General features: G+C 40.0%; 1 protein-coding gene across 1 annotated transcript; it reads right to left on the bottom strand.

Moving 5' to 3' along the window:
• Positions 1 to 2,968: 2,968 nt before the first annotated feature.
• On the bottom strand, positions 2,969 to 15,797 carry pcsk1 (proprotein convertase subtilisin/kexin type 1). The gene is made up of 14 exons (XM_053316771.1): positions 15,615 to 15,797; positions 14,308 to 14,412; positions 14,094 to 14,216; positions 10,824 to 10,970; positions 9,646 to 9,722; positions 8,726 to 8,814; positions 7,824 to 7,996; positions 7,206 to 7,418; positions 6,938 to 7,038; positions 6,564 to 6,797; positions 5,315 to 5,472; positions 5,092 to 5,225; positions 4,668 to 4,829; positions 2,969 to 3,385 (listed from the first exon to the last, which is right to left on the bottom strand). The coding sequence occupies exons 1-14, from the start codon at positions 15,795 to 15,797 to the stop codon at positions 2,969 to 2,971; spliced, it is 2,316 nt and encodes a 771-aa protein (XP_053172746.1).
• Positions 15,798 to 21,681: the final 5,884 nt, after the last annotated feature.

The following is a 21,681-nucleotide window of genomic DNA, read 5'->3' as shown; positions in this document are numbered from 1 at the left end:
CTCCCTTTTCTTCACGTATCTTGCCCCCACTCCAACCCCAATTCCTCTTCAAGCTTTTGCAGTATGCAGTTTTGAAGTACAACCAAAGCACCAGATGTGTTGGGAATCTGGACAAATGGGAGGGGTTGAACGGGGAGAGAAACACAAACAAGGAAAGAAAAAAGTACATACATGTGTTGAAACTTAAGTTATTTACACAGCAGAGAAAGAAGTAGAAGTAGTAAAAAACAAACTTCAGTGACCTCAACAACTCTTGGAAGAATCCCAATAAAGGTTAATCTCTATTGCTGTTCATTTAGATGTCTGTTTACACATCTCATGATACTGTGTAGAGGAGAATACGAATACGTGACAAGTAGAGAGATATAAAACTGTACTGTGAACCAGACTTCACACCACATTTGCAGAATGTTGTACTTTTTCTGTCCACAAGGTGGTGGCACTCAATCGAAAATACAGTGAAAACAGCCATTGTATGTCAATAGTAAACTTTAAAGGATAACTCACTTTTAGGAAATTGTAATCTTTATTATCAAGCTATACTACTGTGTAATGTTATTTTCAAAAAGGATATAAAAATACCATGTCAGGAAGACATATTGTCAAATATATGACTTTTATATGAATAAAAAGATCTCAAAAGGATCTCTATCATGTAATTCCTGAACTCTACATGATGAAATGTCACATTTAAGTGATTGTGTGTTTTGTACTGTATTTTTTTAAATATCAGCTTGAAATTGGGCTTAATAAGCTTTTCTGTTTTTTTCAAGGTTGAGGCAAATTCACAATAAAAAAAATTTTTTAATAATTGTATTTGATTAATTGCAGCCCTATAGCCTAATTTATCTGCCGCAGAGTTTTACTTTAGCCACAGCTGATCAAGCTGTCAACTGCTAAAACTGTACGCTGCTAATCAAACAGACTCAAGAGGTCACTTTGCAGTTTATTAAGATAAATCTCTTATTTTTGTACATCCATACAGAATTTGCAACATAAAATTGGCTTATGTAAACAACTTTGGACTGAAGCATCAGTCAAAAACAAAAAACATAAAGAAAACAGCACAGGCTACACTAAAGAATGGATAAATTACAGGGTGCACGTGAAGCGTTTTCCCAAACATCATCTTTTCTCCTGTCACCTTGTTGGCAGAGAAGCGGGGCAGGCAGTTCCACGCTGGAGGACAGAGACTCTGCATAGAGGCTTCATAACTATTCATGTCATAAAAACTTACACTAGCAACTGTAAATTGATCTACACCATGTGGAGATGAGTATGCACATTTATTACAGCATATATTAAGGCGTTCAAGATGAATGTGCTTGAAGGCTGCAGTGCAGAGCCCCTATTCTACACAATTTCTGGTTGGCTTATGGAGTGTGATAGGTCCATTAATACCAAATAAATAACACCCGAGAAGTGGTTCAGTTATAAATATCAATGCAAAGATTCAAGGAATTTTTTATAGTTGGCATATTACAGATGATGAACAAACAACATATTAGCCATTTGCACATTCACTGAAATACACAGAAGCTTGACAGTAAAGAATTTGGCAGTGTTCATTGGTAGTTATAACTACACTGACTTTGCAGTAATCGAGTGAACTATGCCACAAGAAAATAAATTGTTTAAGGGTTTGATACTCTATATATTATTTCCATAAACTATGAGGATCCATAGAAAAATATTTCATTTAATGCAGCATTGTACTTATACAAAATTAAACAAATTGCACAAGAAGAAGAATCGTCTGTTGGTGTTTTTTTTTTCCTTTTCACTTTAAATGTATAGCTACTCCAACTGAAAGACTTCCCAGAACCCTTTCTGTCATACATTTGAACTGGAGTGGAGTTTTGATAAGGTTTCTCTTCGAATAGTGTATTGAAACAACTGTATCATCTAATCTGCATACTTTTATAGTGTATAATCTTTAACATTTCATATATTTCTCTTTGAAGAGTGCAGAAGACAATTCTACAACTCACTTGAGCTTGTTGACACCCTGAGAATAAATCATCTGTCAACACAGTTCAATTTTATTTTTTAATAGCTGGGCAACCTAAATCTTTGTTTGACTCTAATTGACTCTATTTAAATTATTCATGTCTTTTATTTTAAGATCAAATTTTCCCCCAAAAGTGATTGAATGAGTAGATGTCCTGTTATGGTGTAAGATATACTGAAGAAACTGCAGTATATGACAAATGATAACATATAACCAGAAACAGGATTTTTGAGTCAGAAAGTGAAGATTTTTTTTGATGTAAAGTGTTTTCAAAACCATATTACAATCATTGTCTTTGTATAATATATAGATAATATATAGATAATATTACAAAACTTATATTCTAAATGTGGCATGCTTGAGCAGGCAGTGAAGAGAAGAGAGACAAGGCCTACCCCTCCTTTCTCATGGTTTAAATGCTTTCACTTTACTACATGGAGAAACAGTTTTAACAGGGAGTCCGTGTATAAATAAATGAATCATATGTGGACTCATGGAACAAGTTTCTGAAATTTTGCACGACTGAACAAATTAATGAAAGAATAAATCATCAGTGGTGTTTGTCAAATGAAGGGAAGGAGATCAGATATGCAGCATTTTGGGGAACAAAACAGTTACACAAACTTGCATCTCACTTTCTTTTCTCCTCTGCTCCTCGTCTCCCTCTGCTTTTCTCTTCTCGTTGCCTTGTTCCTCTGCTCCCCAACCAACATGTAACCATGCTTCCCGTCTTCCTTTCTTTCCTTTGCTTTCTTTCCTTTCCTTTCCTCTCCTCTCCTCTCCTCTCCTCTCCTCTCCTCTCCTCTCCTCCCCTCCCCTCCCCTCCCCTCTCCTCTCCTCTCCTCTCCTCTCCTCTCCTCTCCTCTCCTCTCCTCTCCTCTCCTCTCCTCCCCTCCCCTCCCCTCTCCTCTCCTCTCCTCTCCTCTCCTCTCCTCTCCTCTCCTCTCCTCCACGCCTTCACTTCTGATCATCTAACATCTCAAACAGGGCCTGCAGCAGTCGGTCATCTCTGTGCCTGTACGGCTTGGTGCTGTAGAAGCCATCGCTGTAGTCACTGTAGACATTGTCCTCCGGGCCACGGTACTTGTTGACCATGTCCAGTGCCTGGTACAGCTTTTGTGGGGGGAGTCTTGTAGCAGGAGGGGAGAGACCCCTGCCTGGCTGCTGCTTCCTCCAGTTAGAGAAGTCCCTGGTGGACTGTGGCTGCTGCAGGGCTGTGGTCTGCCTGTTAAAGGCCGTCTGCAGGAGACGCAGCAGGGCCAGGGTGGGGGAGTATGGAGAATTTTCAGGAATTTGGGGTTTCTTCTCTGCCTTGGAAGGAGGGGAGGCTTGTGCAGTATCAGACTTTGGAGGTAAATGGGCCTGGGTGGGCTCCTGTATCACCACACAGACAGAAAGGAGATGTGAGACAAAAAATAATCCAACAGTGTGCATCTACTATTAAGATATATGACATAATTGTGTACCATTTTATTTGGTTCCTAGAGAAATGATAGCATTATAGTTTCATGATAGAGTATGTGTCTGTACTTTAGCACTGTGGATGTGAAATTAAACTTTACTTTGTCCTTTTACACAGCGCTAAAATTTTAGGTGTAAAAACTGCCATCATTTCTAAACTGTTTATCCAGTGTAGATGTAAGCTAATTTACTGAGTTTTAACACTTTTACTTGCACTTGGACCTCATACACATTGTTTCACTTCAAATGCAGTGTGTTAGAGAACAAGACCAAAGGAATAGACTATATTTAGGAGGGACATCAGGTTGTCATTGCCGCTGTCCTGGTCTTATATTACAGACTAGACCCAAACAAGGTCTGTGCAAAGTTTGGTCAAAAGTCTTGTTTTCAGCAGCTGGCAGGCCGATGTGGAATTTATTTACCACTTATCAGAGAATGCAGTACTTTTACACACATCTGCAGTCACTGAACTGAGATATACTGATTACATTGGTCAGCATTAGTATTACATGTCTGGTTGGAAGTTTCTTGTACTGCTGAATTGTTTGTCTTAAATGATGTTCAGATTACTGATGGCATGCCCTCTAGTGTCTCTGTTTTTTTCTTAATACTGATGTTTTAGTGAGTCTGTTTTGTAGTGTAATATTTTAATTCAGCACTACTAACTGTTATATATGACTTCTTTTATGCTTTTAGTATGTTTTTTATTTACCCAGGTTCTTTAAATAAATCGAATAATTATCATTGTTATTGTTACTGGTGGCCTCCACCCATGAACTACAGATGGAAATGGGTTTTTAGCTATATTTGGTACAATAAATGTATTGTGCATTATTCCTGTTAAATAAATAAATAAAACAACAAAAAAAACCCTGAAATGGTCATCCTCCCGAATAAAGGACTATCTTCATTAATTATGTCTGTAGCATTTTATTTGAGATTTGAGCCATGTGTGCCATTGGGAGTTACATCGTGGCATCATCACACTTCACACATTCAAGTATTGAGTTAGCTTTAATTCATGTAATCAAGTGTAAGTTCAGCATCATTGAATTGAGCCTCCAATGTTATAGGTTTAAATCTAAAAGAGGCACAAATGTTAACATCCAGTGACGTGTATCTCCCCTAACATCCAAACCAGGTGTCTATGTGAGCATTTCTCTGTAGTTTTTAACACAGTTGCACTTATACTCACTTCCATCATGTCATCCATATGCTCCACACCCCGGCGATCATTCTGCACAGCATTATAGGGTATGTACACTCGAGGTTTCTTCATGTGATCTGGCTTCTCTGATGTTCCATGGAGAATCAACTTCCAGTTCAAAATCCGACCCTCATTCTCCATACGACCCGACTGTGAGAGGGAATAAAGATGGTTTATTTTCAGGAGCTGACAGGAACTCAAACCACCCAACATACTGGTGGATGATCACTTGCAAGAGGAGTTCTACATCACATATTAAATCTTTATACATATAAGCCTTTTTTTGTTTTCATAAAATCATTCCTAACTGCTTTTTGTGTTTAACAGGGGCAATTGTTTCTATAATGTATTAACACAAAATAGCTGAACAAACAAGGACATTTTTTTCCCACCAAATATGTGTGTAACTCACAGTGTCAGTGATCTTCAGGGTCCATGTACCAGCAGGGTCTTCTCCCCATGTATGGACAGACATGAAGTCCCAGTTTCTGAAGCCATTAGAGGATGTGTCCCTCTCTCGCTCAGCCAGCAGCACTGTACTGGTGCCTGAGGAAATCATTCAAAAATTATTTGAGAGCCTTTTAATTTTTTCTCATACATGCATGTTGGGCATGTGTATGCACACGTCTCCTTACCTGCTGGGGAGGTGAGTGTGATGTGTAGGTCCCCTCTCCTGGTGTATTCAATGCTGGCCTCCACCTGCACATGCTCCAATGAGCGGACAGCATTCTCCTGCCCCGCACAGGCTTTGGTTGGAATCTCTATAGTGATCTCCCCTGCCGCCTTCAGCTCCCTATGGGATGCATTAAAATAGCAGTGGATGAGACACACAAACAGCTCTCCATGACGACAGAAGTCCATTGTATGTGTATTTTGTTCCCTGATAAGTTCTCTGTGCTGTTGTTACTGCCATTTGAGTAACAACAGCAGGATGGAAAACGACAAAACACTGTTTCACACAGACATTACATATATTATAATGGTGAAATATCAAACAATGTCACCTTCATGATAAAAACATGGAACAATGTTAGAAAAAATTAACGCACTATGAACCAAATGAGCCTGAATGGGGTCAATGAAGTCATCATTCAATGACAATCCAAATTTTATGAATGACTTTAGTCATTCATTTACAAAATAATTAATCCTTAACTCTCCCAGACATGAATGAAAGGATTTCTGTGTTCAAGCTGCCATAAAGCTGGAGGGAATAGAAGACCACTAAGCATTGACGGAAATGTGGAGCCAAATCCTCTGGATTAAACAGGCATGTAGCAAGGTAATGGGGGAACTAGGTGTCAGTGCTATTGAGTCTCATAATTGAAAGCAAATTGCAAAATAGACATGTAAAGAAGCACAGAGCCCTCCACTACAGCTGACATAAGTGGAGCAATGCAAAAATCAAGAGGTTATTTCAAGGTTGCAGCATTGCAGCTAGCATTTGCCCTCAATTTCCTTGTCATTAATCCAAAAAGCATTCCAAACAGAACATTTGGTGAAACAACAGAAGGGGAAATGCTTCCTCTGTGCATGACAGCTTTGCATTTGGAAGTTTAATCTCATTGTTTAGCAATTAGCATTTAATAACAAGTGCACATGGCTGATGACTGACCTCAAAATTAAATGATCACAGCTGTCATCTTTTTTTTTAAACCTTTCTCATACACTATCATGTCACAGAAAACTCTCTCAGGCTTAAATCTTATTGTCATGATTTCACTTGAAAAGCAACAGATGTACTTAATAACACAGATGGTTTTGTTTGTTTGCTTTGTTGGACCCAAAATGTCAGGACAAAAATAACTCTCTTTCCCTTTGTCTCTCTTTTGTATAATGTAATCATTCTTACAAAATTATTTAAAAGAGAGAAACTTTACATACCTGGGCTGAAATGAGTCATCCCTGACGATACATTGCTTCTTTTCTGGTACATGTTTCCAGGACGCTGGGTCAGCAAGGTCCACCAGGGCTTTGGCATTGAGAAGGCCAAAGCCGAAGCGGCTGTTGACCATCAGCCCTGCTCCGTTCCTCTTCCAGCCTGGGTTATTGGCCAAAGGATCAAACTCTGATGTCCAGACCACAATGTGCTGCAGGTCTCTCCAGGTAAGCTCAGGACTGAGGGAGGGAAGATGGACAGGGAGGCCAGTGAGTATGATATACATTTTGAGTATTAAAATAATCATTAAATTGTTAATGTATTAAAAAAACATCAGGTATTCAGGTTGTGTGAGCCTTTCATGTGCAGTATTGCATACTTTTGTTCAAGGGCCAGGGCAAATATTCCAGCAGCCAGCGGGGCAGAGGCCGACGTTCCAGTGTGAGTCTGAGTGCACTCATTGTGTAGATCAGCACTCGTCTGGCAAGAAAAAGAAATTCACAGCTTAGAATAACCTTGAATAACATGAAATGTCCTTTGAACAACACTCCCATAATGTTACTTGACATAATGTAATGTAACATAATGTGACACGACATGAAATACAGTATAACATAACCTAAAATAAAATGATCATAGTAACTTACAATTCTCTGGTCTGTGTAATCTCCACTGCTGTACGCTGTAGCAAGAGTGGAGGAGCACTTCTCAGCGTACCATGGGGACAAGCCCTGCTGGGAGGCACTGCTGATTGAGATGGTGTAGATGCTGTCTGTGTAGCCATCACAGTCACAGTTGTCGCCCTGGCGGCCACCATTACCTGATGCCCAAACAAAGATAGAACCTTTCCCTCCACGGCCCTGCAGAAGGCATGATGGAGAGAGCTGAAGCAACCATTGCCACACATGTCGCTGTATCAAATTTTGACTTATTGTTTTCACTAAAAACACATTTTATGTAATGTATACAATACATACTAATGAAGCCATAATACTACATGGGAGTTTAACATATGTTTTGGTATTTGATGTAATAACACATATAGTTTCAGTATTAGATGTTTTGATTGAAATTTAAAGTGAAATAAACCAACGCAAAATCTTTGCTAACAACTGCGACCAATGGCACTTGATCATTAGAAGCATCATTCCTGCCAGCTAATGACATTGTCCATATTGATCCTGTTCTATCTGATTTATCACTGCTGCAGATAATAGCTCCCTTTAGGAACTTCAGTCTGAGATCACTCCTGTCTCATAATTTACCTTCTGGATACCGTACTCGAAGGCCTTCTGAGCCAGCCGACCTGGACCTTCCACTGTCTTGCCATCGTCGTTGGGTCCCCAGCTGGCACTGTAGATGTCCACGTGGTCTGGATTGAACCCAATGGAGCTTGCCTCAATGGCATCAGTCACAATCCCATCCAACATACGAATTCCTAAAAGAGAGAAGGGAATATTATACCAAAGTGATCATTTATCTATTTGGTGATTAATCATTATATTGTATTGTATTAATAATTTATGGTCCCTACTTAGGGAGGAAGTAAAAACGATGAAATATGGTAATTTACTGCCTCATTACAGTAAATAAAGAGAAAAATAATGAGTTAAAATCCTTCAGTTGAAGCTTATGAATATAATTAATTGTTTTAGGGAAGTAAGATATTTAATGTTTCTATTTTAAGGCTCAGGAGCTGCTGGAGCACTAACAACCAGCCCCGGCCCTTCAGATGTTGCAGTCCAAATATAAATAACATTTTTTTCAGGTGGATTGGAGGTCAGTAATTTTAGAGAGTGACATTATGCAACCATCTGGTGTGAAAAAAATTAGGCCTCCATCAGGAAATCTTTTTTCCCTACTAGCTATAAATAAAAAATGTTACAGCCAGGGTATCTAAAGGCAAAGTGACGCCCACGGTGATGAGTTCTTTTTTTGCATCCTGCTCTTTTGTATCCTGTTTACCAAGCGCCCACTAAACAAGGCTTTCAGTAAACATGCCTCCATTGTTTGTCATTTCTGATACATAAACTGATGTAATTCACAATCATGTAAATCCTACAACAGCACCAGTGACAGCAACAACAAGCCGACCTGCAACAATTTCACTCTTAGTCAAAAGTCTCAAGCATGTCTATACATATGTGAGAAAAAAGGAAGCCCCTACCTCCAACTTTGGAGTTGTACGCCACTCCAACACCACATTTATTGTTGTCTGCCTGCATTGCTATCTCCCCAGCACACCTGGTCCCGTGCCTACAAACAAATAATGCATTAACATTTATTATGTTATATACACTCAACTGGAAACATCCACAATGTCAATTTTTCAAATGACAGCTGTATTTGTTTGGTGGAATTTAGTTTGTTCTGTACAAAAGAAATTACGTCACATGATGCTTTTAGCAGGAATTTCAGTGCATTGTTTTCCCTGGTGGTTATTCTGAACTACTTATTATTTCATAGAACACAAAATTCCATTACAGATGGCCGCTATTTGTTTGGTTACATAATTTCTCTCATGAAATCTCATGTTTAGAGCAGAAGGTATTGATGGTCAGGGTCCTCTGCGTCATCTGAAAATGGAGGTTGAATTGTTGAGTATTCTGTTAACAAAAGAGAGCAGCAATTGTGCTTGGGTGTGAGTAACAGCTGTAACACCCAACCGTTTTTCACTCCACTGGCAGAATGTGCTCTGAACATGTTCCACCAATTCATGCCCATTATGGAACTCATTGAAGGCTGCATTAAGCAGAAGCAACAAAATCCTTTTAAGTGCATTCTCATGCGAGAGCCACAGCAAAGAATCCATATATTTATAATGTCTTGGCACATTTGTTCAAATTTTCATTCAAACTGAAGATTGGATATGTGTTTACTTACACTTATAGCCATACTTAAAAAATATTTATTTTAATTTGAAAATACATTGGTATAGAGACCGACAAGAAACAGGAAGAGAGAGCGAGAGAGGGAATGGCCTGCAGCAAAGGTCCCTTGCTGGATTCAACCCAGGGACGCTGCTATTATGTGACAGATGTGGTAACCAATTGACTACCAAGGCGCTCCGTCCACAGTCATACTTACTTGTTTTCATTAGTGGAGTCGTATCTGGGGAAAGGGTCCGGGTCGTTGTCATTGAAATCAAAGCTGGCTGCTGCGTCCTTTGAAAACAACAGACAGAAAATGATCAGGCATCTCTTTTCAAAAGCTGGGATGACGTTAGTGTGCATCAGTCTCATCAGATTTTTTTTTCAGGGGCCAATCTGCTGTCATGGAGACATGATTGGTGATGGCAGACTTGACCGGGTAGTGAAACAAAAAATATATGAAGACAGTCACCCTGAGGATGATGGTGAGCTGTTAAAACATTCAGATTGCTGGAAACAACCGTTTTTACCCGAGGGTTGTGTCATGGGTGGTGGTATGTCATGAATTTTATGTTCTCTTTGGTACTTTGTCAGTCATGTCTGTTTCCCATCATTCCCATGCACTAGCAAATATAATTAAGTATGGGCCTATTCTTATATAAAAAAAGAACATTTCAATGATTAGGCAATTTAAAGCTTCCTCTCAGTTTACAGTTCACAGTGACAGCTTTAATATCTGCTTGAAATCAGATGCCTGTGACTCATTTTAGAATTAGTGGTATTAAGTGATGCAAATGCATGCTGCTCATATGCCTTGATTGTTAAGGATGAGCGTCTCGGCTGATTGAGCTTCTTTGATTAATCAGCGTTAACTCAATTTAAGTGGGAGTTGTTTCCATCAGCTCTGTTGTCATACATTATCTCCTTCTCTCCCTACCTCACTCCCTCTCTCTCATTTTGGTTCTTCTGAAAGCAACAGCACTGTACGACACCAAACCACAGATGGGGCTTTTTAAGGCTTTTAGAGTTTTAGAGAAACTATGCCAGAATGAAAGCTCCCATACAGTCACGCTTGCTTTCATCAGCACATAATTATCTGCATCCTCTTGCAATCTGTCAAAAACATTATTGGAGAAATGTGAAATATTTTCAGAATCTGCATCCCTAAACACAAGGATTATAGTTATTCATAGCTAAACTGCCATCACAGCAAAATATCTGCTGCTTTTCATCTCGAAATTAAAAAGCAGAAAGCTCCTCCTTGGAGGCAGACATTATCATATAGAAGATTTATTACTGTCTTTATGAACCGCCTCGTGAGGTGTCACCAGCGATGTTGCTATGGCAACGGCAGGCCCAGACGACGGGGCTGTCTCCATGGAAACGGTGTCTTACGTAGTTCGAGTAGATGTCTGTGTGATTCCACTCCAGTCCGTCATCCAGCACGGTGATGACCACTCCTTTTCCTGTGATGCCTTTCTGCCACACGGGGATCACGTGCAAGTCTAGCTTTGGCAGGGAGGAAGAGGTCCGTGTATCTTGCTGGAAGACAGATGATGAAAAAAGATAAAATTACACATCTGTTTAAAACTAAATTATGATTATATCTTAGCACTTCATCCAAACAGGCTCTTTAAGTATTATCATATACAGTATGGTAAAAAGGTCAGCCAAAGTGGAGTCCTCCAGCTTGCTCAGCCTGCCAGTTCCTCCACTGACCTTTACAGAAATTCATTACTGGATTGTTGGCTTCTCTTTTGTCTGGGCTCAAGTCCACTCCTATGGCCACTTGTAGGTAGACTGCTGCCAGAAGGTAATAATGATTCAGACTTTTGAGATGCCCAATACAGCAATTCACCTAATTAATTTAACCCTAGAGATGCACTGTGTTTCAAACCCCCATTCTCCTGTCTTGACTCACATTCAATCCCCCTGTTGGATTATTCAGAAATCCATCTCTGAGGCTATCTAACATTACATGCAAGGAGTGAGAGGGGCACCAAGCCGGTTTTAAATGGAAAATCAGCAGGGAGAGATGGAGAGCGAACAGGGCTGATGCCTGCCTGCCTGCCTGGAGAAGAGTATGATTCAGAGCTGGAAACAGCTAAGACTAAAAAAAGAACTCTCTTTGCTCTCTGCGCATTATGCACAGACACTGCAGAACACCACCCCAAGACGTGACTCATCCCTGTGATGTATCACCTTTCTTTCTCTCCTTGGCTCCCACTTTCATTCTCTTTTTTCACCCCTATCCTTATGAGAAAGGGATCTCTTTATCATACATCTCTTTCTCTTTGGAGATCAGTTCAAACACAAGACATCAGACACAAATCTCAATGTAAATGCACAGCACATGTCACACTTTCAGACAATGTGTTTCGGTCGCAATTTGCTAGTGAGCCTTTTACTCCCAGCCAGCTCATATCTACAGTTTGCTTGTTTTATGGTAACACCAAATGACTCACTTATTGATGCTGGTATAGCAGTTGAGGGGAATCTTGGTGGTCATCCATGCATAGATTTTAATGGTACACAGCAAACACACACAGTAGATTACGCAAGTCTCTCTGCGCCAATCGCATACGAAACGAGTGAGTGGACATGCGCCAGAGGACAAACATATCCCTCCAAGCACAATTAATACAGACTGACACTTCCACAGCCATGGAGACACACACGCACACACACACGCACACACACACACACGCAGACGCACACACACACACACACACACACACACACACACACACACACACACAGTCTGCCTCTCTCTCTCGCTCACACAGCCATACAGGCAGGAGGAACTTCAAGCTAAAAGTATGAGTCACTCCCTGATTAAATCACCAGGCAGTCACCCACTTGTGATAGATGAAGATACACATCCTGTTCTCAGGCCCATGCAACCCCCCCCCCCCCCCTCTCTGCCATTACATTGCCCAGCCACTGGCCTCTGCCCCCGTCACACAGCTCAGCCCCTAACAATGCCAATGAAGATGGTGACGTCGGCAAACGTCACCATCTTCTAACCTGTGGCACCTCTTTGCACTGCCTCAGTCACCTATAATGTTTCTTTTCAATACATCCCTTTACACACACATATCATTGCCCTCCCCCTTTCCTGTTAATGAGATATACTGTAATATGTGTCTTTATTTGCAAACATTGGTATATTATTGTCTTATCTATGCAGCTTTTTCTTCTTTGAATGAATGAAGTGAGTGAATCATAATGCTTTAGATGACCTATAACGTGGCCCTTGCAGTGGCACAGACATGGGCCTCATGTGGAAATACACTAAGCGGCACTTTAAGGCCAATTCCATTAGTGTCATCATCTCTCATCGGCAAAAATGATTCATCTCAATTTGTTTTCTTATGCTCCACAAGCGTGTGACTCATGTTCAGTTAGTGCAGGTGCGGAGAAGTGGAAGCTGAGAGAATGTAATATGTATCTCGCTCTCTTTCCCAAATGCACACACACTCACACACAACCCTGATACAAAAAAACATATACGTACACTTGTTTATCGTCCAGTAAAGTGCAGACAAACTAGTGTTGGTGACTTAGCTGAGGATGAGTCAGTGGCTTTGTTTTGCAGAATGGGATCAATTTAATAGCCAATCAGCCTGACGTGATTTTACCTGTTACTTCTGGTGACGTGGAATGATGTTGTGATCTCTTTCTTTCTCTCTCTAATGAAAGCTTCATGAATTGTTTGTTCTTGAGTTTTAACTTTAATTTAATAATATATTTAGATGAATAGTCATTGCTCCTTGTTGGCAGAAATGTATAACATATTATAAAAAGATGGTCAGAATGATGAGTTACTGGTGGTTGCATGTCTTTATTGGGTTAATCGGCTTTGATAAAAATATGAGCAGCATTAGGAAATAGATATTTTTTCCCCTGAAATGCATTCATCTACTTTGTATACGCTGCGGTCAACGGGAACAGTTCATTCTAAGCTCAGGGATCAAAATCGGTAAAGATGTCATTGAAAGTGGCAATGTCAGGGTCAGCTGACGGTCAGGGTAAAGTGAAAGTGTTAGTAATGGATCTGGACAAGCATGCACAGCTGTGACAATCTACTGTTCTCTGCTGCTACTTGGCCTCAATGGGCTAAAACATCCCATTCAGGGTAAATTGGGACTTAATGCTCTACTCTACTCCATCCTGCTGGATTATAGTCTCTCCACCCCTCTCATCTCCACACAGACTGTTTTACCAATTAAGCAAATGGCTCTTTTGGCTAGAACTGCTTAATAGAATGCTATTGTTTCTTTTCTTTTTTTTGTGTGTGTGTATTTTTATGCTAGAAGCATGAGGGCCCAGAGAGGACAAAGCAGTGAGCAGTGTGGAGCTGTCCAGCACTCACAGAGCATCTGCACATCTCAGAGGAGAACAGATTGGATGCATGCAAACAGAAGGCCAAAAGTAGGCAACATATGACCAGTAAAGTGAGTATCAACCTAGATCCGTGGTTTATAGAGTACTGGAAAGAACATAAATAGTTTCTGAAATGTGTAAAGGCATCCTTAAACCAGCAAACTAGATTTCAAATCCAGGCACTTGTTGAATTTCTCATGTATTTTTTTTAGCAGGCTTAATTCAGTATCATGTGATGTGTGTTTGTTATATGATCCTGATGCTTTCCAGGAGACTCACCAGGTACCACTGCTGGTTCCACATGGGGTCATCAAACAGCTTGTCCACCGGGCAGTCCCTGCACTCCCCGAGGGACGCTCGCTTATTACGACGTTTCTCGTACTGTTGCTCTGCCCACAGTACCTACACACAGACACAGGTGTTCACTTTAATAACTTGAGGTGAGACGAGACGACCTTACTTGCACAGATAATAGTCAAAAGATGCCACTCACCCGATCGTCCTCTGACAGTTGTCTGGTGATGTGTTCGGCACTTCGTTTCATTCTGCTAGGATGTTTGCGATGCTTGAACAAGAAGTGGTCTTCCAGGGCCCCAATCTGCAGAGGGGAAGACACAAGAGAGGCTGAGTGTTTGATAGGAAATGACATGATACCAGCCATCTGGTAGCCGGAGTCTGCCGTGCAGGTCTACAAACATCATTATTTCTCACAAAGGCCTCAGGGAATCACAATCTCATTCATAGAGGGAATTATTTGTGACATCACGAAACTACACTTTTTAATAATATGGATGGTGATCTACTTTATACAGATTACATTACATTACATTACAAAAGATCTACCACACTAGGAGATTTACACTATTTGCAGGTTTTATTCTCATTGAAAACAAACAAAACAGAATGTATAGAACCTACAGGTGTGTATGTGTCACTCTGTATGTTTACATCACTCTTTGAGGATATGAAGTAACTACATTAATGCCACAGATTGATACTGAGCAGTGAGATGTCTTGAGTAAAGCGACAATGTGCCGATTCCACAATTGAGCCATGCGTACTATAATGTTTTTGGTGAGGATGAATGCACTTATTGTAATTTGCTTTGGACAAAATTGTCTTCTAAATTAACGTTATGCAATGTAAACTCAAGCTTGCCCTGTTCTGACTCAATGGATGCAGAGTGCGTGCTTCAGTGTCCGTGACACCTGAGAGCTCTGTTAATCATTGACAGCTGCTGTTAAGAGCTACAGGTTTCATAGAAATGAATGAGCTTGACTTAAAACTTTCAGCGAGCCATATGTGTTTGCACAGGCAGAGAACAGCATGAGTCAGGCTATAATAGTGGATAGGATGGGGAAATGTAAACCTGAGTCTCTCTTGTGGTTTATCAGAAATGTGTAAACAGTGAGTCATAGATTGATTAAATCCTCCTGCTTTAATTTAGCAGGATGCTGGATGCATTGTGTGCTTTTGGGCCATCATAAAAGCAATGAGTTTCCAGTGCTAATGGCCTTATCAAACAAAGCAGAATAATTGATACAGCTATTATTTGGTCTCCTGTTACAAAATAGTCCAAAGCTTACAGGCTGCTTCATGATTATTTTTTTGTGTCTGTTATTTCTCTTTGGTTGGATGTTCAATTAGATGTTTAATATCAAAATAAAGCTGTGCTGGCTGATTTTCCAGGTTTGTTTTTATGCCAACATATATCTCATGTTAGAATAATGTCAAGCTCTTTTTAAACTGTATACTGGTGCTTTTGCCTTTGGGAACCGCTCGCAGAGTGTTGGTACCTACCTGTCGGACAAAGTCGTAGTCCAGCTCCCTGGCGATCATCTCCGCAGCGGACAGTCCGCCTGGGATCTCTACTGCCCACTCGTTCAGGTACTGTCTGTCTCCGTATCCCACCGAGCGAGGAACCGCGGAGCAGAGGACGGCAAAAACACAACACATCACCGCTGGACGACATCTCATTTCCATCTCAGAGCGAATTAAACAAGAATAAAAAAAGAATAGCCTGTACAGCCTCAAATTGCTTCTAAGAAAACAGCCAAAGCGTCTTTGGTGGTGACAATAAAGAGATCTCCTTCTTGTTTCTGTCGTATTCCTTAAGAAACAGCTGGCTGAGATGGAGAGAACGTGGGAAAGGAAATACTGCTGATGGGGAGGGCTGATTTGTGCGCTCTATTTCTGTATGTGTGTGTGTGTTTGTGTGTGTGTATGTGTGGTCGCGATGGGGGGTGTTCACACGTCAAATTACGGATGCTCTGACGTCAGTGTGGCGTCTACCTTTGGTAAGATATGAGTTCAAGTCCCTTTTGGGAGAAAGTCTGAGCGGGAGGGGGGAGGAGATCCGACTAAAACTATCTCGTAGTTTGTCTCCGGAGGAGGAAGAGAGGACATAGAGAAGAAATACTACCAAAAAGATAACATCTGATTTGATCCTATACGTGTGTTTGCTTGTAGATTTGTATCATTATGAGGCGGATAGTGGTGCAGCATCTTTCTACTGCATCTCTTTCGCATCCCCCATCCACTGTGTGCGTAATATGTATGAGACAAACCGACACTGTGGCAATACACGTATCACCAACTCCTCACTGCTCTTTGACTGTTTGGTGCTGGAAATACGGAAGAAGCCAATAGATAGGCTACAATAAATCTGATTCAATCGATAACAATCGACAATACAGTAGGTCTGAGATAGCGAGACACACACACACACACACACACACACACACACACACACACACACACACACACACACACACAGAGAGAGAGGGAGAGAGAGAGAGAGAGAGAGAGAGAGAGAGAGAGAGAGAGAGAGAGAGAGATGTTTCAGCACCGCAGACAGCTCCTCGTCCACACCGCAGCCTTTCATCAGGACATTAGCTGAAACTGAAACAGAACCATGTGGAGGAAGATGGATCAGGAGACAATTATAACATCACATTCAGAATGAAAAACAGCAGATGTTCATTATTTGTTCTAATGCAACTCACTGAATTATCTTAGAATTGATTAATGAGAGACAAGAAGTGGTGGGAGTGGTATTCAGAAAACTGACTTATACAACAGAGAACATGCATTATTAATGCTACTGAAGTGTTAACAGCTACATGCACTTATCTTATTTGATTGTTATAACTGATACATGCTGTTCAGGTCAAATTGGACCGATTTCTGCATTTGAAAGCAGTAAAACACCCTTAATACCTTGCTTATAACCTGAAATTGTGACTTCATATGCCAGGTCACTTTCATTTTCACTGGAAAGGGAAACAGAAATGGACATGTTTCAACCTGTCAGCCTGCTGATTGTGAACAAATTCAGTTCCTGTGTGGTTCACAGACAAGTTAAAAAACAAAACAAACAAATTCACAATGAATTATGTTAAAAATCTAATGAGAGTAGCACATTTCTGAATGAGATTACATTTTCAACAGTTATTTATCACACCAAAAATGATTATTTCTGCTTCTTTATGTTATTTTTTACATTTTTGAACAAAGAGTTAAATATGACTCACATTAAGTCAAAAAAAAATCATTCAAATTCAAGCATTCTTCTCATTAAGCCATTATGGCTGTTGTGTTTTTCTAATTTAGGTAACATGAGACCATAATGTAGTGAATGTTTTTCTACATAAACAAATAGTGTAAAACCTAAATAATGAATAATTGAAGGCTTTATTAAGGATTTATCAACCATTTTTAATGACTGATAAGGTATTCATAAATACTATTTATGAGGAGATACTTTTAAGGGTCAGAGTATGAACAGCATGTAAGGATAAATGTTTTTGTTTAAATAATAATAATACAGCGTTTAAAAAAAAAAGTGAATTATTAATATTTGTTGAAACTAGAGCAGCCAACTAAATGTATTGCAGTAAAATGTACAATATTTCCCTCTGAAATGAAGTGGAGTAGAAGTGTGAAGTAGGATTCAACACCTGTTAATTTAATGTGTCCCTCTGCTATTGAAGTCACCCTGTCTCACAGTGTTTGAAGTCTTTTGTGACAATATTATTGCCATTCTAAGATGCTAATCAGTTGTTTAGTGGTGGAAACATTAGGTCAGTGAGCTCTGTTTACAGGTGTGCACAGTGATACAGAGATAAAACTGTTCTAAGGGAGGATATTGTTTTCCCCTCTCTGACACAATGGAGGATGTGGAGATGTGGTTCATGACAGACTAATGTATAATTAGGAGCAACACAAACACACAAACTATTACACAAATGGACCATTTTATTTTAATTACAACTTACATATTCCAGGAAATTAGGTTTAGTTAAAAATAGCATGAGCTTGTTTGTCATTGTGAATCAAACTTATCATAACCCATACTGGCTGATACTTTTGGTCATCTGGCTGTGTGCAAACAGGTCTGCACCAGATCAGCCCTATAATCCACCTTTACCTAGCAACTACTGTTTGCTTTGACAAAGGCAGTCAGTCAGCCAAGAGACACACACACATAGCCGAAGAGCCACGGGGAGAAAAAACAACAACATGCTAGATAGTTGTTTGTAGCAGATCATGGTTTCATTACAGAGCTCTGAATCTTTAGAGTTGTCTTCATTGATTAGTTGCATCATCCTTATCTCTGAGCTGTGTGGGTGTACTTTTCACTATAATGGCCTGAGATCACTCATGCAGCCTTCCTTATTCCACTGAGAGAACACACACACCAGTGCACAAAACCAACACATATATCCGTTTCGTGAAATGAGGTCAGAGGTCTAACTGTGTGTCGTCAGCTAATTATTTTTCCAGCTTCAGAGGCAGACCGTGAAGGCTTTTAACTGAAGGATGACGCAGAGGAAGCCGCAGCGACTGAGAAGCCACCTCAACAGTCAGCAATTCAAGCAAAATCAATTAGGTGAGGCAAATAGATGTAAAAAACTTCAACTGCACTTCCTGCTGATCTCAGAGTACATTTACGGTTCAGTAACAGTGTTTCAATTTGTCACGTGTTGTTTCAGAGTTGTTTGCTGATATAGATATATGTTTACTAGATATAGTTTTTCCATGCTTTTTAAAAAATTTGATTACGTAAGTACAAGAAAGACATAATGTGGTTTGTAGTCTAATATGATCACGAAGATCATCATTGTGAAGTAAAGACACGTATTATCCCAGTGAATGGGATCGATATATACTCACTCACCAACATGTGAGTGTCTGTGAAATCTGCTGCCAGTGACACTCACAAGGACACAAGGTTGCCATGCCAACACCCTCCCTTTTGTCGTCTTTATTGTCACTGTGGCCAACACAGTGGAACTGAGTAGAAAATCCTCACTCACACGTCTGAATAGTTGTCAATAAAATAACAGTGTTAATGTCTGGTGTTAAAGTTTGACTTTCCTTACTCAGATTGATGCTTAACTAAAACATAACTAATCAGATTAAAACATTTTGACCAACACTGATCACAACCACACAACTGAGCTTTAGATGCTTGTCAACATCCCAAAGTCATTTTGGCTGAAATGTATATATTATAAAGTATGCATAAATCATAAAATGTTCAATTGAATGTGATACATAAATCATTCAAACATGCTGTTGTGTATTGTAATGTAAGCACTATATAGTTATAAGGCAGTATTGGACCAAACAGACACAAAAATATACTATATTTGACTTTCTCTTAGATACCTTTGGGATGTCTCCTGATAAAGGCATATTTACCCCTCCATCCCACCCCACTCAGGAGGTGTACTTTGTACCTCCTAAGACATGTGGAAGTCAGACCTCCTATTAGCAGTTAGTAACTGTGTTGTCAGCATCATGTTTTGAAGTATGTTCAATAAACATTTCATAAGAAAAAAAAGAAAAACAGATTTAAAATAAAACCTTGCTCTGACAGGTGTGATGTGATCTCTTCATTGATGCCCATTAAAAGAGAAATTAAACAGAGTTGCATCTGATTAAATTGCTCCTGACTACAGTTTTCTGGTTTTAAATTGCAGTATGTCTAATAAAAGCCACTGAATCCATCCTTATTTACTGCTCTGATAGTTTCAATTCTAGTGGTGGCAGTATATTTATATGGATGTGTCTGGAATCAGCCATTATACTGGAGAACCAACAGAAACTAATTCAGTTTATAGCACTGAATAGTTGGAGAATTACTCACCGTATTGACGTTTCAATTCATGCAAATATGAGTAATACTAGATAACAAATAAGCAACGGGAAATTCATTCATTCATGTAACTAAGGCTCAACCAACGTTGTACAAATGTCATCTGTTATCAGAAGATATTGTCAAAATGTCGTCCGGGTGTCATCCAGATTATCATCGCTCCGCAGGTGATGGACTGATGAAAGTGTTTGTTGACGTAGGGATGTGACCTGAAGTTCATGCTGTTATCAAGAAGTGTGAAGGTCAGGTGGACTATGTCTCCGAAAGGTAATCTGTATGACAGACACTGTCATCACGAAGACACACAATCACTTCATCTGCATCACATTGTAGGTTTATGAAGCTGGCCTCTGTTTATTTCCTGTACTAAACTATATATACAGATGGGTGAGAAATTAAAGGAAAATCCAAGATAAAGTGTCTTAGTAAGATGTTGGGCCACCAGATGCCACCACAAGAGTTTCAGTGTACCTTGGCATTGATTCTACAAATCTCTGATCTTTACTGGTGGGAAATTTGACCTGAAAAATATTCAGTCATTTGGTGTTTTGATGATGTTAGTGGAGCACTGTTTAACATGTTAGTCCAAAATCTCCTGTTTGTGTTTAAAGTCCCCATAAAATTATGTCACATGACTTCTAATTCCTGTAAAACAGAATATACCATATGGTGATAAGATATGTCACGGCTGATTTGGAATACTTGAACCTACAATGCAGACACAACACAGAAAACAGTCAGAAAGTAGAAAGTCTAAGTGCAAAGAAATATCAAACGCAGGCAGGCAGGAGCTGGGCAGGGTGGAGTTCTGGATCCAACGAGGTGACAAAAAATGGAAATCTACACAGGAAATACAAGAGGAGTCAACTAGCAAACTCAAAGGAGATAAGGAGAAAGCCAAGGCACAATACTGCAAAGGTGATCAGATGATCTGGGGACAAGTGCAGAGCAGGACCTGGCTTTGAACAGAGAGTTGATGAGACCATGAAGTGCAGGTGACTTGGCGAGTTGATGACCAGCAGGTGAATGGAGCAGGAAGACTCCACCTCTGCCAAGCTCCAGATAAACACAGGGAGAGAAGGACAAAACATAGACACACCCACAAAAGGGAAAGAAAAAACAGGAAACTAAACACTAGGACCATGACAAGATATTCCTGTCCACTTATCCCATAAAATAAACTTGTTTCTCTCCCAAACTGATATCTTATTAGTTTACATTTTATGCCCCACCCCAACATCCTGCTTCAACAGGAAATACATAAAATCAAGGAAGTAAGAGTGTCATGGGGACTTTAATGATGACTTTCTTGTACATCTAAATACAGACGTCACTTTAGTCACTGTTCTTACTGAATCACCAGCCAGTCAAGCAATATTTAAGCTCCTGCCATCCATGTCCCAACAATCAACATTCTTTCAAAGTCACTTAGATCTTTTTCTCTTTTCATCCCGATGCAAAATCAGAATCAACTGGGCATGCTCAATGATTGATTGCATGATTGCATGTTAACTGCTTAATTGTCCCATGCAGTGCATCTGTGTCGAAGCATCTGTATTCGTTATGTTTCTCTGACTCAATCAGAGTGGCAGTGATCCTCTGCTACAGCTCATGAAGGGAACAGAACTTTTTTTTTATCCACCAGAGGGCAGCATTGTGTCATATTAAGCTGCCAGCTCAACCAGAGGAAAAGAACAACATCAC

Source organism: Scomber japonicus, chromosome 3, assembly GCF_027409825.1.
Source record: "Scomber japonicus isolate fScoJap1 chromosome 3, fScoJap1.pri, whole genome shotgun sequence".
Classification (NCBI taxonomy): domain Eukaryota; kingdom Metazoa; phylum Chordata; class Actinopteri; order Scombriformes; family Scombridae; genus Scomber; species Scomber japonicus.
The sequence above is the reverse complement of the archived record's forward strand: the minus strand, read 5'-3'. Positions and strand labels throughout refer to the sequence as shown.